At 38.2% G+C, this 13,498-nt stretch overlaps 1 protein-coding gene across 1 annotated transcript in view; it reads right to left on the bottom strand.

Moving 5' to 3' along the window:
- The window catches only part of LOC126817376 (A disintegrin and metalloproteinase with thrombospondin motifs like), a 33,311-nt gene extending 20,293 nt beyond the window's left edge, over positions 1 to 13,018 (bottom strand). The window contains exons 1-3 of the mRNA XM_056100739.1: positions 12,426 to 13,018; positions 6,375 to 6,414; positions 878 to 1,077 (exon numbers count right to left, since the gene is read on the bottom strand). Coding sequence (XP_055956714.1) covers positions 878 to 1,077; positions 6,375 to 6,414; positions 12,426 to 12,479 — 294 coding nt within the window. The 5' untranslated portion in view covers positions 12,480 to 13,018. The remainder of the gene's footprint in view (positions 1 to 877; positions 1,078 to 6,374; positions 6,415 to 12,425) is intronic.
- Between the last annotated feature and the right edge of the window lie 480 nt (positions 13,019 to 13,498).

The following is a 13,498-nucleotide window of genomic DNA, read 5'->3' as shown; positions in this document are numbered from 1 at the left end:
AGGTTCAATCTTGTTAATTTTGTTTAACAATGAAACTTCGAATCCTTTACAGAATTATAAATACATAAATGAGAAACTTCAACGTGTGCCGTAACTTAACAATAAATTGTTAAAACCAAAACGTAACGAAGTATAGCGCCGTCTATCCTAAAAGACAGTCCAATTCAAAGTTCATAAATACAAAAACTGTCTCGTTAATCAGGAGGTTTGGGTGCAGGATGGGGGGTCTGGAAAGGGGCAGGGGTTAGTCGTTCAGGTGGGATGAAAAACCGAGGTCTTGTGAACACGTTTTCACATGGAATTCGAAATAGGAGTGGTGAAACCAAACTGAAAAATCCAGAGAATTTCCTCTGCCAAGGCCGAGATCGATCCTTGGACCTCCTGTTTATGCTAGGTTCCGACTGTCGTGGGATGCGTTACGATAGGAGTCCACGATCTGGTACGTTCAGATACGTACGGATACGATCCATGTGCAGAGCCGTAACTAGCTCAGAGCAACGAGGGGGCGGGAAGTGTTCGCAGGGGTGCTGGTAATATTGATGGACAATGTATATCTATTGTCCATCAATAGTTACGGGCCTGTCCATGCGAGTGCTACGACTAACCCAATTATATGATATAACCTGATAGGATCGCCACGTATACACCACGATTAAAACTACGATACTATCAACACGATTGCGTCTACTAACCACAACATATAATAAGACTTGATGGATCACCACGATTAAAACCACGATTTCAATCATAGCCCGAATCGTGATAGTGGGAACCCAGCTTTAGCGAGCCATCACCTTGATGACTGGGCCAATTATTAATTCTATAAGCTAACAAACTAAGGACCCAGATGTCATTAACAACAAACGGTTGATCTTACTGGTAAATTTTCCACGTGGATTTCTGTTTTGCCGTCGGCGTTTCCTGATACGATAAAACCTTGAACATCATCATGCATTACTTCATCTTCAACCCTGGTTAACGGGATCTCATGCTTCTGGATAAGCGTGTCTACGAAGAGTCGAAGTTTGTCGTGTAGGATTAAATCACCTAGTACTTCTACAGACGCGGAATGTGCTTCTAGGTAAAACAAAAAGAAAAGAAAATGTTTTTTAAAAAAAGCACATCAAAATGGTGATAATAAAACTTAAAAAAGATATATTACATGTATTTAAATGTGCATCGACCTGTCAAAATCGTGATTCAATTAGTTAAAACAATATTTTTAAATGTGCATCGATCTGTCATTAATGAGCTATATTTGACACATGAAGGTCACACCTTTCGATGGAGAACTTATAATCCGCTTTCTCTAAAGGCATATTATATCCAGGTCCTCCCTTTCCTTGTTCTTAGAAATTACTAATTGCACCTCCGCTTCCTTGTTTTTCAACCACGAGTATAGGCATCACTACTTTTCTGTAGTTTACATGTTGCAATGTATTTCTGTTATCCGGGTACAAACATCAGGGAATAAGACCATATATCATAGAAATATAATTATATAATTGTAAAATGAAATAGCTCGTGGTTTACATTTTGAATACTATAATACGGAAGAGCTCGCGTCAATAGTCAAAACCCAGTAACTCACTTTTCTTTTATCAAAATTGAGTTAGGACCAAATTTGTAGTTACTAGGGTAGTATGCCACAGAAAAACCTAATAACTCAATAGTCAAATCAATGGATAAGCTGGAGTTTAATATTCATTCATTACATTTTCCTTTACTTTTTTAAAATAAGAAAAACGTGAGTTACTAGGTGTTGCCTTTTGACGGGAGATTTGTGGAAAACTCGTTTTAGTTAATGATTGATTCATTCTGAAAATTAGAGTGACAAAATTTTTTTTCGGGCAAATACCCCGGAATGTGGTTTAACGTCTTGCGAATACAATGTCTCAGTCATTTCAAGACTAATATCATAATATCTGTCTATGATCACAAAGGCTAAGAAGGAGAATTTCGCCCAGACAGCGGCGTTTCTGCCTACTCTTCATGCGTGTTTTACGCGCACGCCAAAGAGTACACGGGTGGGCCTCAGATTTTTGTACAATCCGAACAACTAGTCCCACAACCGTTACCCCTGAACCGGGATTGGTAAATCCTCTCTTCCCACGTCAAGATTCGAACCCGAAACATTGTTGTTGAGTGTCTAGTGCCTGTACCGCTCGACTACCCGCACCCCCCCCCCCCCTTCGCCCCGCCCCAAACCCCGAAAGAAATAAATTAATTGTTATGTGTTTTGTCTACATAAGAAACTGAAGATGATCATATAAAAGTACATGTACGTCATATCCAAAATGTAATGTACGTCATATCCAAAATGTAATGTACGTCATATCCAAAATGTACGTCATATCCAAAATGTAATGTACGTCATATCCAAAATGTACGTCATATCCAAAATGTGCGTCATATCCAAAATGCTTGAGAGAAAGAGAGAGAGAGAGAGGAGGGGGGGGGGGGTAAAGTTCAATCGACACAAACTAGGTCATTTCGGGACTAACATAAGGTTCAATTTTATTTCAATAATTCGCTTGCACGTAGGGGGTCTTTAGCAGTGGTAGGAAACCTGAGGACCCGGAGAAAACACACGAGGTTTGACAGGCGACCCTACTCCTTGTCACTTGTTACGTACAATAATCGGGAAATCGAAACCACGCCAATTGACTCAATGACAGACCTTATGATACAGCGCGCACGTACTAACCATTCGACCATACACCCCCACCCCAACTTCGGTGGAAGCTGACGTAAAATCACCTATTTAACAACAACATATCATAAATGCTTGACGTAATTCAAATAATTATTAAGTGAAATAAAAATCAGTCCATAGACCTCAGGGCTCTAATTACAGAAAAATTAAACAAGAAATGCGGGTCATAAAAATCGTTTAAAGGGCTTGAAGCAATCTGACCTATGATTTATTAGTTATGTTGGTATATGCGACAGTTATTAACCAAACATGGTGTAAACATGGACTATAACATTTATTTACATGTTACAATACTAAAAATATACATAAAAATACCTTAAATAGGTATCGGTATTTTCATTTAAATACACATCTAAATTTCCTTAAGTTTATACCGGAATCAATCAATCGATCAATCAGAATCTGTATAGCGGAAAAGCTAAATCTGCCTATTGCAGGTCTTTCTTTAGGCTTGGGGCTGTTTCACGAAATTTTAACTAAGATAAAATCCTAATTTTAGTAATTTGATTGGATAATATTAGACTGATTTGAAGTATCTACTAAAATTTGGATTTTATCTTTAGTTCAGATTTCGAGAAACAGGGCCCTGGAATGTTATCTAAATTATTAGTTAGACATTATTAACGTATCGACAAGGAGTAGGGTCGCCTGTCCAACCTCGTGGGTTTTCTCCGGGTCCTCCGGTTTCCTCCCACTGCTAAAGACCCCTACGCGCAAGCGAATTATTGAAATAAAATTAAACCATATGTTAGTCCCGAAATGACCTAGTTTGTGTTGAGTGGACGTTAAACCCTATTTCTCTCTCTCTCTCTATTAACTTATCCAGACTATTATCAACTCTCGATGCCATCGTTAGCCTGCAACATTTAGTTGATTTATAATGACGATCGAGGCTAGCCTGAAATTGAATCGCTAATATCTCGGTTCAGAGTGAAGCTTATGCTGTTTTCATTATCGCGAATACTGTCAGCTCTTCATCTAATCTTACCTCATGCCCCTTTTAACTTTTTTAAGTTTTGAAAAAGTCATTCAAAACCACAGATTACCTCGTGAAGGCTGTATTTATTAATTTTGAACCATTGATGACCTAACCCTAATCCCAACCCTCGTTCAATCATTCACCTAATCAGAAAATGAAATGAAATGGGGTTTAACGTCCTACTGTTCTGCTCTGACTGGGCTAATGAAGACGGGCATACACCATACAGTGTGCTATGAGAGAAATTTTGCCCGGACAGCGGCAATACAGCCTACTCTTACATTGAATTCCTACTGTCAATGGGTATTTCACGTGCACACCAATGTGTACACAGGACCTTGGATTTTCGTCACATCCGAACGACTTGACATCACTGACAATTGGGAACCACGCTGGAAAATCTGGATGAACTTTCTCGGCCAATGCAGGGATCGAACAACCGACCTCCAGGCTAGCGAGCCAGCGTCTTACCCACTCAGCCACCGTGATCCCTTCACCTAATCAGCAAAGAATGTGGGTAGCGGAAACAACACATTAGATAAATTTCATGCGCTTATAAGTTTGGAAGAAGTTATTCATAACCACAGTGCGTGTGAATAAAGATCACCTCGTAAATATTGTGTCTATAAATTATATTACGATTACCTTGCAATTAATTTTGAACCTAACCCCAACTCTAGCTCAATCAATCAACACAGAATGCGTGTAGCGAAAACAACACATTAGATAAAGTTCCTTAGGCGCATTTATTAATTCAATTTAAAAATGAATAATCGAGACATTGTTTGTTATCGTAAAAATTGTACTTGACAATCGAGAATTTTGTAAACACTCCAAAGAACACTTTTGACTATTATAGCAAGAACGACCAGCCCTTCTTTGGATGGCAGAATGGTTAACGCATGCGCGCTGTATCATAAGGTCTGTCATTGAATCAACTGGCGTGGTTTCGATTCCCCGGTTGTACGTGACAAGGAGTAGGGTCGCCTGTCCAACCGCGTGGCTTTTTTCCGGGTCCTTCCACTGTTAACCCCCGCCCATTCAGATTTACTACTCGATTTTATTACCAGCGTTGCTTCACCAGCTTATGGAGTGTTTGTGTCTCAACTAATTCGTTACGCGAGAGCTTGTTCATTTTATTCTGATTTTTTAAGTAGATCGAGGCATTTGTCATCTAAGCTTCAACTACAGGGATACTTGCGAACTATACTTATTAAAACCTTTAAAAAGTTTTATGGCCGTCATATTGATTTGATTGGTAAATATAACATGTCTCTCTTGGCTATTATTCTAGATATATTTAATTGACGCGTATACTATCTCCCTGATAATGTCTGTCTCCTACATCGTTAACACTGTTCATCACGTGCATTTTGCATACCGATAGTTCATTGGCCAATCACCCTATTTTACCGAGATTTCGCCTAATAGTTTGGATGCAACTATGGCGGGTGTGGCGCCAGGCAGGGTAAGCTTACTCTTCCGGACACCTGTTACCACTGTTTGTCGTGTGTTTTGTACACGGTGAACAGTCCATATGCTGATTACACTATTTTGCCTTATTACACTATTTTGCCTATACCGTTTTTTTAGGACTCCGAATTTTGTCTAATGGTTTGGATTGTTCGTATTTGGTTTTATTTTATTCGAATCTTAGTCCATTCTACAATTGTTGTTTTGAAATTTATTTATTCGCTTGTGAATCAGCCATTTTGAATTACTTCCGAATTGTGGTGGGATATGATTTCTTTATTCAGTACAAATAGAGTTCGAATCCATAGAGTACACGACACGGTGTACTCACTTTAAAATGCGCATTGTGTATTAAATACTGGATATTGCGTTGCTATTTTGTCGCGATAAGATAACAACATCAATATTGATTGAAATAAGCCAATACGAAATTATAATTCGTGTTTATAATTTCGAACTGAAATGAAATGAGGTTAACGTTCTGCTAACGTACTGTTCTGCTCCGAATGGGCTAATGAAGAAGGGCATACGCCTTACAGTGTGCTATGAGAGAAATTTAGCCCGGGCAGAGGCACTATGGCCTACTCTTATATCGAATTCCAACTGCCAAGGGATCTTTTACGTGCACGCCAATGGATTCACGGGACCCCGGTTTTTCGCATCATCCGAACGACTAGACAGCTGTCCTTGTCAGGCCCTCCGCCTTGCATCACTGATAAGGGGGAATCACACCGGAAAATCCCGATGAACAAGTCAGTTAAAGACATTCCACAAAGAATATTTTTAAATAATGTCTTAACATTGTTACAATGTGTCATATTTTTTCGCCTATTGCAGGTCTTTCTTTAGGCCTGAAATGTTATTTAAATTATTAATTAGACATTAATTAACTTATCCAGGCCATAATCAACACTCGATGATATCGGCAGCCTGCGATGTTTATTGGATTAGGTTCCGATTTGCTGTTCGAATTCCATTCATAATTAAATCAAAAAGTTTTTTTTTTATCCCACCGACTCTAGTAATGATGATCGAGGCTAGCCCCAGTATTCAATCGCTAAAATCTCGGTTCAGAGTGGATCAACTTGACTGAAATTTTCAGCAAATTCCCTTTACATTATGTAGTTTTTAACTATTATGGTGGGAACTGCCAGCTCTTTATCTAATCTCCCATAATGTATCTTTAATTTATTTAAATAAACTTACCACTATCAACATTTCTTTCCAATATTCCACACTCTACAACCTACAAATACAGAATTTTAAAGATCGGTTCTTATGGCCAAAACCTAACAAATAAAACCGTATGTTAGTATCAAATTTACCTAAATAAAGTATCGATTAGATGGGTTTTTTTTATAAACAATATTTTTATTCCGGTTGTCTGAATGCGGTTGGGGAATGGGCATAGCCTATGTAAAACCCCTCTCCCAGCTATTTCAGAAAAGTTTCTTAAAAAAAACTCTGATGGGCAATAACTCGATGATGCGTGATCCTGAAATGAGATACAAGTCGTGGAGCTCAGCAAATCGCTTACCTTTCAAAAATGATGTATAAATTATTATTTAGATATTTATCCACATGACCAGTGAAGCTATGTAATGGTGGGAGAGAGAGAGAGAGAGAGAAATGGTGTTTAACGTCCACTCGACACAAACTAGGTCATTTCGGGACTAAGATATGGTTTAATTTTATTTCAATAATTCGCTTGCGCGTAGGGGTCTTTAGCAGTGGGAGGAAACCGGAGGGCCCGGAGAAAAGTAATGGTGGGATGTGTAACATGTTTGAATAGATTTAGATAAATTTCAGTTTACTTTATTCTCAGTAACGTTATGGATGTTTGAGGTTTTAAAAGGATTTAGGTCGCGAGTTCGATCAGAGTGTTGGTCGGGAAAGTTTATCAGGATTTTAGCACGTGCGCGCTGTATCATAAAACCTGTCATTGAGTGAACTGGCGTGGTTTCGAATCCCTGGTTGTACGGGACAAGGAGTAGGGTCGCCTGTCCAACCTCGTGGGTTTTCTCCGGGTCCTCCGGTTTCCTCCCACTGCTAAAGACCCCTACGCGCAAGCGAATTATTGAAATGAAATTAAACCGAAATGACCTAGTTTGTTTCGAGTGGACGTTAAAACCCATTTCTCTCTCTCTCTCTCTCTCATCCTGATTTTCCGACGTGGTTTCCCCTAGTCGGGTGGGACTAAAACCCGAGATCCCGTGTATACATTGGCGTGCACGTAAAAGATCCCTTGCCAGTTTGAATTCGATGTACGAGTAGGCCATAGTGTTGCTGGCCGGGCAAAATTTCCCTCATTGCACACTGTATGCCCGTTTTCATTAGCCCATTCGGAGCAGAACAGTAGGACGTAAACCCCAATTTATTTCATTTTAAAAAGATTTAGCCTAAATAATCTCGAAAACCAAGCACCATTTGCTACCAAAAATAAACAGTCTCGATTATCCATTTGAAGGTAATATTATTAAATGGCGTGGTTGTTCTAATCAACTTCATATCTCGGCTATCCGATGGCCTAGGGGGTTGATTATTGCTTATCATGAGAATAAATATCTAAATAATAATTTATATCTCATTTGGGGCCAGAAAAACACCTGTAATAGGAAGATTTACCTCTTACATAATGCTTATTTAAACATGGGGGTGGATGGCCGAATGGTTAGCGCCTGCGCGTTCTATCATAACGTCTGTCATTAGTTCAGCTGACGTTTTTTCGATTCCCGGGTTGTACGTGACAATGAGTAGGGGCACCTTTCCAACCTCGTGAGTTTTCTCCGGGTTCTCAGGTTTCCTTCCACTGCTAAAGATCACTACACGAATTATTGAAATAAAATTGAACCATGTGTTAGTCCCGAAATGACCTAGTTACTTGTCTTTACTACACTAGGATCTGGAAGTATTGTTATATAACCCCCTCTCTCTCTCTCTCTCTCTCTCTCCGAAATGAGTGCAGGTTGCGATGGTGACCGGAACATAACTCAAAGGTTTCACTGACATAATTCAGAATCGAGGTTATATATATATATTATTTATTGTTACATTAGTTATATATATATATAGATATATCATTTATTGTTATATTACTTATGATGTATAGATATCTATATTAGCTTCCAGTACTAAATATATATTTTTATTGCCTTTGTCATTCCCTTTACTCTTAGTGTCTCGTTATTCCAATCTGCACGGATAGTGTTTATTGCGCATGCTCTCCGGATAAGAATATGACGTCACCGTTTGACATGACTTGTGGAATATATCAGTATATCTAGCCTCGTTCTTCGAGCTCCTAGTTACAAATGACGCCGAAACGCATAATGGTACACGATTCGTGTGCCAATGGTAAAATGTTTATTTTGTCTTCAATACTGGATATCAGAAGCCCATCTTTTCCCAGTAAGATCACAACATCAATGTTGATTTAAATTGACAAATAATTCGTGTTTTCAATGTCGAAGACTTTGGATGATATTGAGTTAGAGACTTAGCTACTTTAAAGTAAAACCTTGTATTCAGATGCTCGCCATGGTACAATAGACACTTAACCTCCGACACAGTAAAATATTAAAATGCTACTACATTGATCAGAAAAGCTAACACATGAAGAAAATGTGTCAGTATTTAACCGAAAGATTTAAATTCCAAAAAATTAACAGATTTTAAATATTTAAAATTAATGTTTAAATGTATATATTATTATGGGTTATGTGTACATATAAATATTAGCCTTTTTTATATATTCCTTTTTTTTTCTTTTTTTTTGGGGGGGACTCTATATATTAGGTAATTCATTTGTAACCGGGAGAGCGGTTTATATAGGCTTTACCTGCCCCCCCCCCCCCACACACACACACTCAGTTTCTGAATAAATATTGTTTATAAAAAAAATAAAGTAAAACATATTTATAATTTATATTGTGTTTAATTTTATGTTAATAAATACTTGTTAAATCACAGTAAAAACATAGGAGAACGCTAGATCGGAGACGGTCTTGCGCTTGCGCATTTTATGACATCATATGTGGATTATGCGTTAGGGTAAGGGTTAGGCTTGGCCCAGGGTTAGGGTTAGAGCTAGCCCAGACTACATCTCGAGACTATGACGAAATCTGCAGGTCCTAGCCATTGCACAGATCCCAGGGAGCAAGATTTAAAAAAAGGGCGGGATTGTTCATAACCACGTGTTTATGAGTTACGATTACCTTTTAATTATTATATATATGAATTACTGTTACCACGTGAATATTATATTTATGAAATACAATTACCATGAAAATTTTTTATTTATGGATACAGATTACTCCATTATCATTACCTCGTAAATACTGTATTTGAATAAAGATTACCATGACAATATAGTATTTATGAATTACGGTTACCTTGTAAATACTATATTTATGAATAAAGATTATCGCGAAGATATTGCACTACCATTACCTCATAGATGACCTAACCCTAACCCTAGCTCAGCGAAGCTTCCAATAACCGCTTGTGTTTGTTTATTATACAGAATATCCCAATAAAATGTTGTTACTAATCGTAACCCTAACCCTAACCCCGAAGCCTAAAGACTATGGTACGAATAAACGAATCTATTATGGCCTCTATACTAAACTTTAATATCCGAAATTGTCGGCGGGGGTGGGATGGCCGAATGGTTAGCACGTGCGCGCTGTATCATAAGACCTGTCATTGAGTCAACTAGCGTGGTGTCGAGTGGACGTTAATCCCCATTTCTCTCTATCTCTCTCTCGAAATTGACGATCCCAAAATTCTGAAATTTTAAAAGGTTATTTCTAATGACACATAAAGCAAACTCGTCTCATTAACTTTGCCTTTTAAGATCTCATGAATTTGGAGAAAGAGAGAGAGAGAGAGAGAGAGAGAGAGAGAAATGGGGTTTAACGTCCACTCGACACAAACTAGGTCATTTCGGGACTAACATACGGTTTAATTTTATTTAATTTACATAATTCGCTTGCGCGTAGGGGTCTTTAGCAGTGGGAGGAAACCGGAGGATCCGGAGAAAACCCACGAGGTTGGACAGGCGACCCTATTCCTTGTCACGTACAACCTGGGATTCGAAACCACGCCAGTCGACTCAATGACAGACTTTATGATACAGCGCGCGCACGCTAACCATTCAGCCATCCACCCCCCCCCCCCCATGAATTTGGAAGTAAACTCAATGATTTGATATACGAATTTTGATAAGGTTCCGAAATAAACAAGACCACAAAGTTTTATAAACTTCCACTGAGACGTTTGAATAATATGTACGGAAGAATAACGTTGCCAATATTATTTCAATGTCAGCAGTTCAAAATACGTATTTTAGTTTTACAATTTGCAATTTCTAGTGCTCCACAATACCATTGTCATAGTGTTAAAATACAAAATACACTTTTCGATAATACTAAATACAGTATAATAATTATTTTTGCACATTACACTTCTCCATTCTGCATTTTGCATAACAGACAAATGCATAATGGAACTTAGCATATTAGAACATATACCTTATATGGGATCTACGACGAAGCTCATTTGCATACGGAAAAAAGTCCGGACTAGGACGGAAATTAATCATTCACGCGATCAATCTACAAGGTCAAGGACTAAAATAAACCCGGAAAGCGGCAAAGATATGAGACGTTGTAATAATGCTAAAATATTATGTAAAAATAGTCAGTTCTCATATCCTTTGTTGTATGTCTTTAACTGACTTAGTTCGTTGGGATTTTCCGGTGTGGTTTCCCATTTGTGGTTCAAGATGGAAAGCCTGACAAGAACAGCTGTCTAGTTGTTCGGATGGGACTAAAAATCGAGGCCCCGTGTACACGTTGGCGTGGACGTAGAAGAACACTTAATATATTTGAAATTCCCCTCATTAGTCCCGTGGGTACAGAACAGTGCGCCGCCCCATAGGGCCATAAGAGTCTATGGGGCCCATGCATTCTTATACTATATCACTGACCCTTATAACAGTATGACAAAATCGTCTACATACCTTTTAAAAAAAAGATTTTTGATTCCTCAGAAAATATATAGTGCAACTGAATCCTCTAGATATGACTAGTGTTGAAAAGGAGAGGGGGGGGGGGGTAAAAACGGTCTCCGCCCAGCACATTTTTTTCTACTCAAGGGCCCTGGTAATATAACACTAATCCACCTATCATGGACTTTAGAACAATCGTTTTGTGGGTTTTATTTTAGATTTGGGAGATTTTAAGACTCGACTCAAAAAGGGAATGAAATCAAATGGGGTTTAACGTCCTACTGTTCTGCTCCGACTGGGCTAATGAAGGCGGGCAAACGCCATACAGTGTGCTATGAGGGGAAATTTGTCCCGGGCAGCGGCACTATGGCCTACTCTTATATCGAATTGCAACTGCCAAAGGATCTTTTACGTGCCACTCAAAAACGACTCGGGAGTTGGCCGACCGTTTGGAATGTATTTTATAACATGTTACAAACTCTCAACTAGTATAAAAATGAAAAAAGACCCCGTATATTTGTATTTATCAATTTCCAACGAGCTAAAATCTTATATCTCTTTGAGGCGAATCAGGGGATAAGTGAGAGGGACGCAGTGACGAGTTTGCGGCATGTTTTTTTTTGTTTTAGCGCTCCCTTTAGTTTTTGTGCCCCTCTCACAAATGGCAAGAAGTCACGTGGTAACAATGCGGTTTTCAACATTATATTCATAATCATAACGCGTAACCAGTGTCAAACATATACAGTGGGTCAGATATGCTACAAATCGACTCTATTGGTAGTTCTACAGTCAAATACAGCACACGGCATTGGGTGCCCCCCCCCCCCCCGCATATAAATATTGTTTTGGGGTGCCCGGGCGGGATCTTGTTCCTCGTGCAAACTCATGGGTCACCACACCCCTGTCGCGAATTCTAGGGGTTTCCGTTAGTAGCAAATTAAAACTACGCTACGGACAATACGCCGGAAACGGACATAAGAATGCTACAAACTGTTTTAATACAACACGTAACAAACTACATCTTTAAGTCCACTTTGTCGTGGGTTTTTCTCAAAAAAAAAAATTCGTAAGAAAAGGCCCCTCACATTTTATTGGACGTCTTCAATGATCTTCAAAATGTCTTAATGCGCGGCGAATACATCATCGAGACGTGTTGTCCTTTGATATTGGATTATGCAAATAAGGATATAAGAAAATAGTTATTAAAAAAGGAAAGTAATATAACATATTAAAACATTAAAACTTACCTGAATAACTACCAGTATCTCCCAGATTAAAATCAAATTAAATATAAAATTCATCCCTTTAGCTTCAGTTTCCTAGGATCGATAATCAGAATTGAGTTTTATCCCACACAAGTTATTTCCATGCTAATTCACCACCGACCTAGTCCACCTATATAATTAATCTTCATATCAAAAACTATTATAGATATAAATGTCTTTAAGTCTCGATTAAATATTATTCGATCGTTTAGTGTACTATTAATAACGTTATCGATGCGACTGGTCGATGTCGACTACAAGCAAGGCGAGTGATTTGATTGATGGACCACTGTCAATTATAATCGAATATGGCCATATAATATGCCCCCAAGATCCCCACTAACTAATGTGTCACACTTTCCCTTCGTATACATTAATTTATACCGTTTTATATCACAGCTCCGGAAGATTAAAGTTTAAAATAATCCAACACGGTCTGATCCCCATGGTGCCGCGTGCTTTTGCCCGGGTTCAGAGGTTACGATGAAACTACGTAATCTAAGTAATGAAAATCTTGACCGATTGGCTCCCAAATTCATTTACAATACGACAATAAAACCAACTCGGTAACTCCATATGACTTCAAAACGACATCTTGAGGCATATCAAAACCACTTAACCCACATATAAAAAGTTCAAAAAGGTCCAAAAAATATGAAGATTTAAAATCTTCAAAGGGAGTGTGACATTCTAACGAGGGGTGATTATGAAATTGATATGTGATACCAGCAATAGATTGTGTTGTTATTGTGAATAAAATAGCGCTAACACTCTAGAAACTTGGTTGAAGAGACAAACTAAGGATTAGAAGACGGTGTATCAACCTCTTAATTAAATTTAAATATTTCCCTTAACATTACTTAGAATAGTCGAGAATACTTTGAAACTCTTTATTGTTTTGGTTTTTTTCAATAGATATGTGTCTTTTGTTTTCAAGATGGACCTCAAATTTATCTTAGGAAATTAATAAATCTGTTTTTATTAAGTAAAAATATTTCATATATTTTTTCTCTTTTCTTCCTTTCCTTTTTGTTTTTAAACATCGAAAGAACTAT

Source organism: Patella vulgata, chromosome 4, assembly GCF_932274485.2.
Source record: "Patella vulgata chromosome 4, xgPatVulg1.2, whole genome shotgun sequence".
NCBI classification, from domain to species: domain Eukaryota; kingdom Metazoa; phylum Mollusca; class Gastropoda; family Patellidae; genus Patella; species Patella vulgata.
The sequence above is the reverse complement of the archived record's forward strand: the minus strand, read 5'-3'. Positions and strand labels throughout refer to the sequence as shown.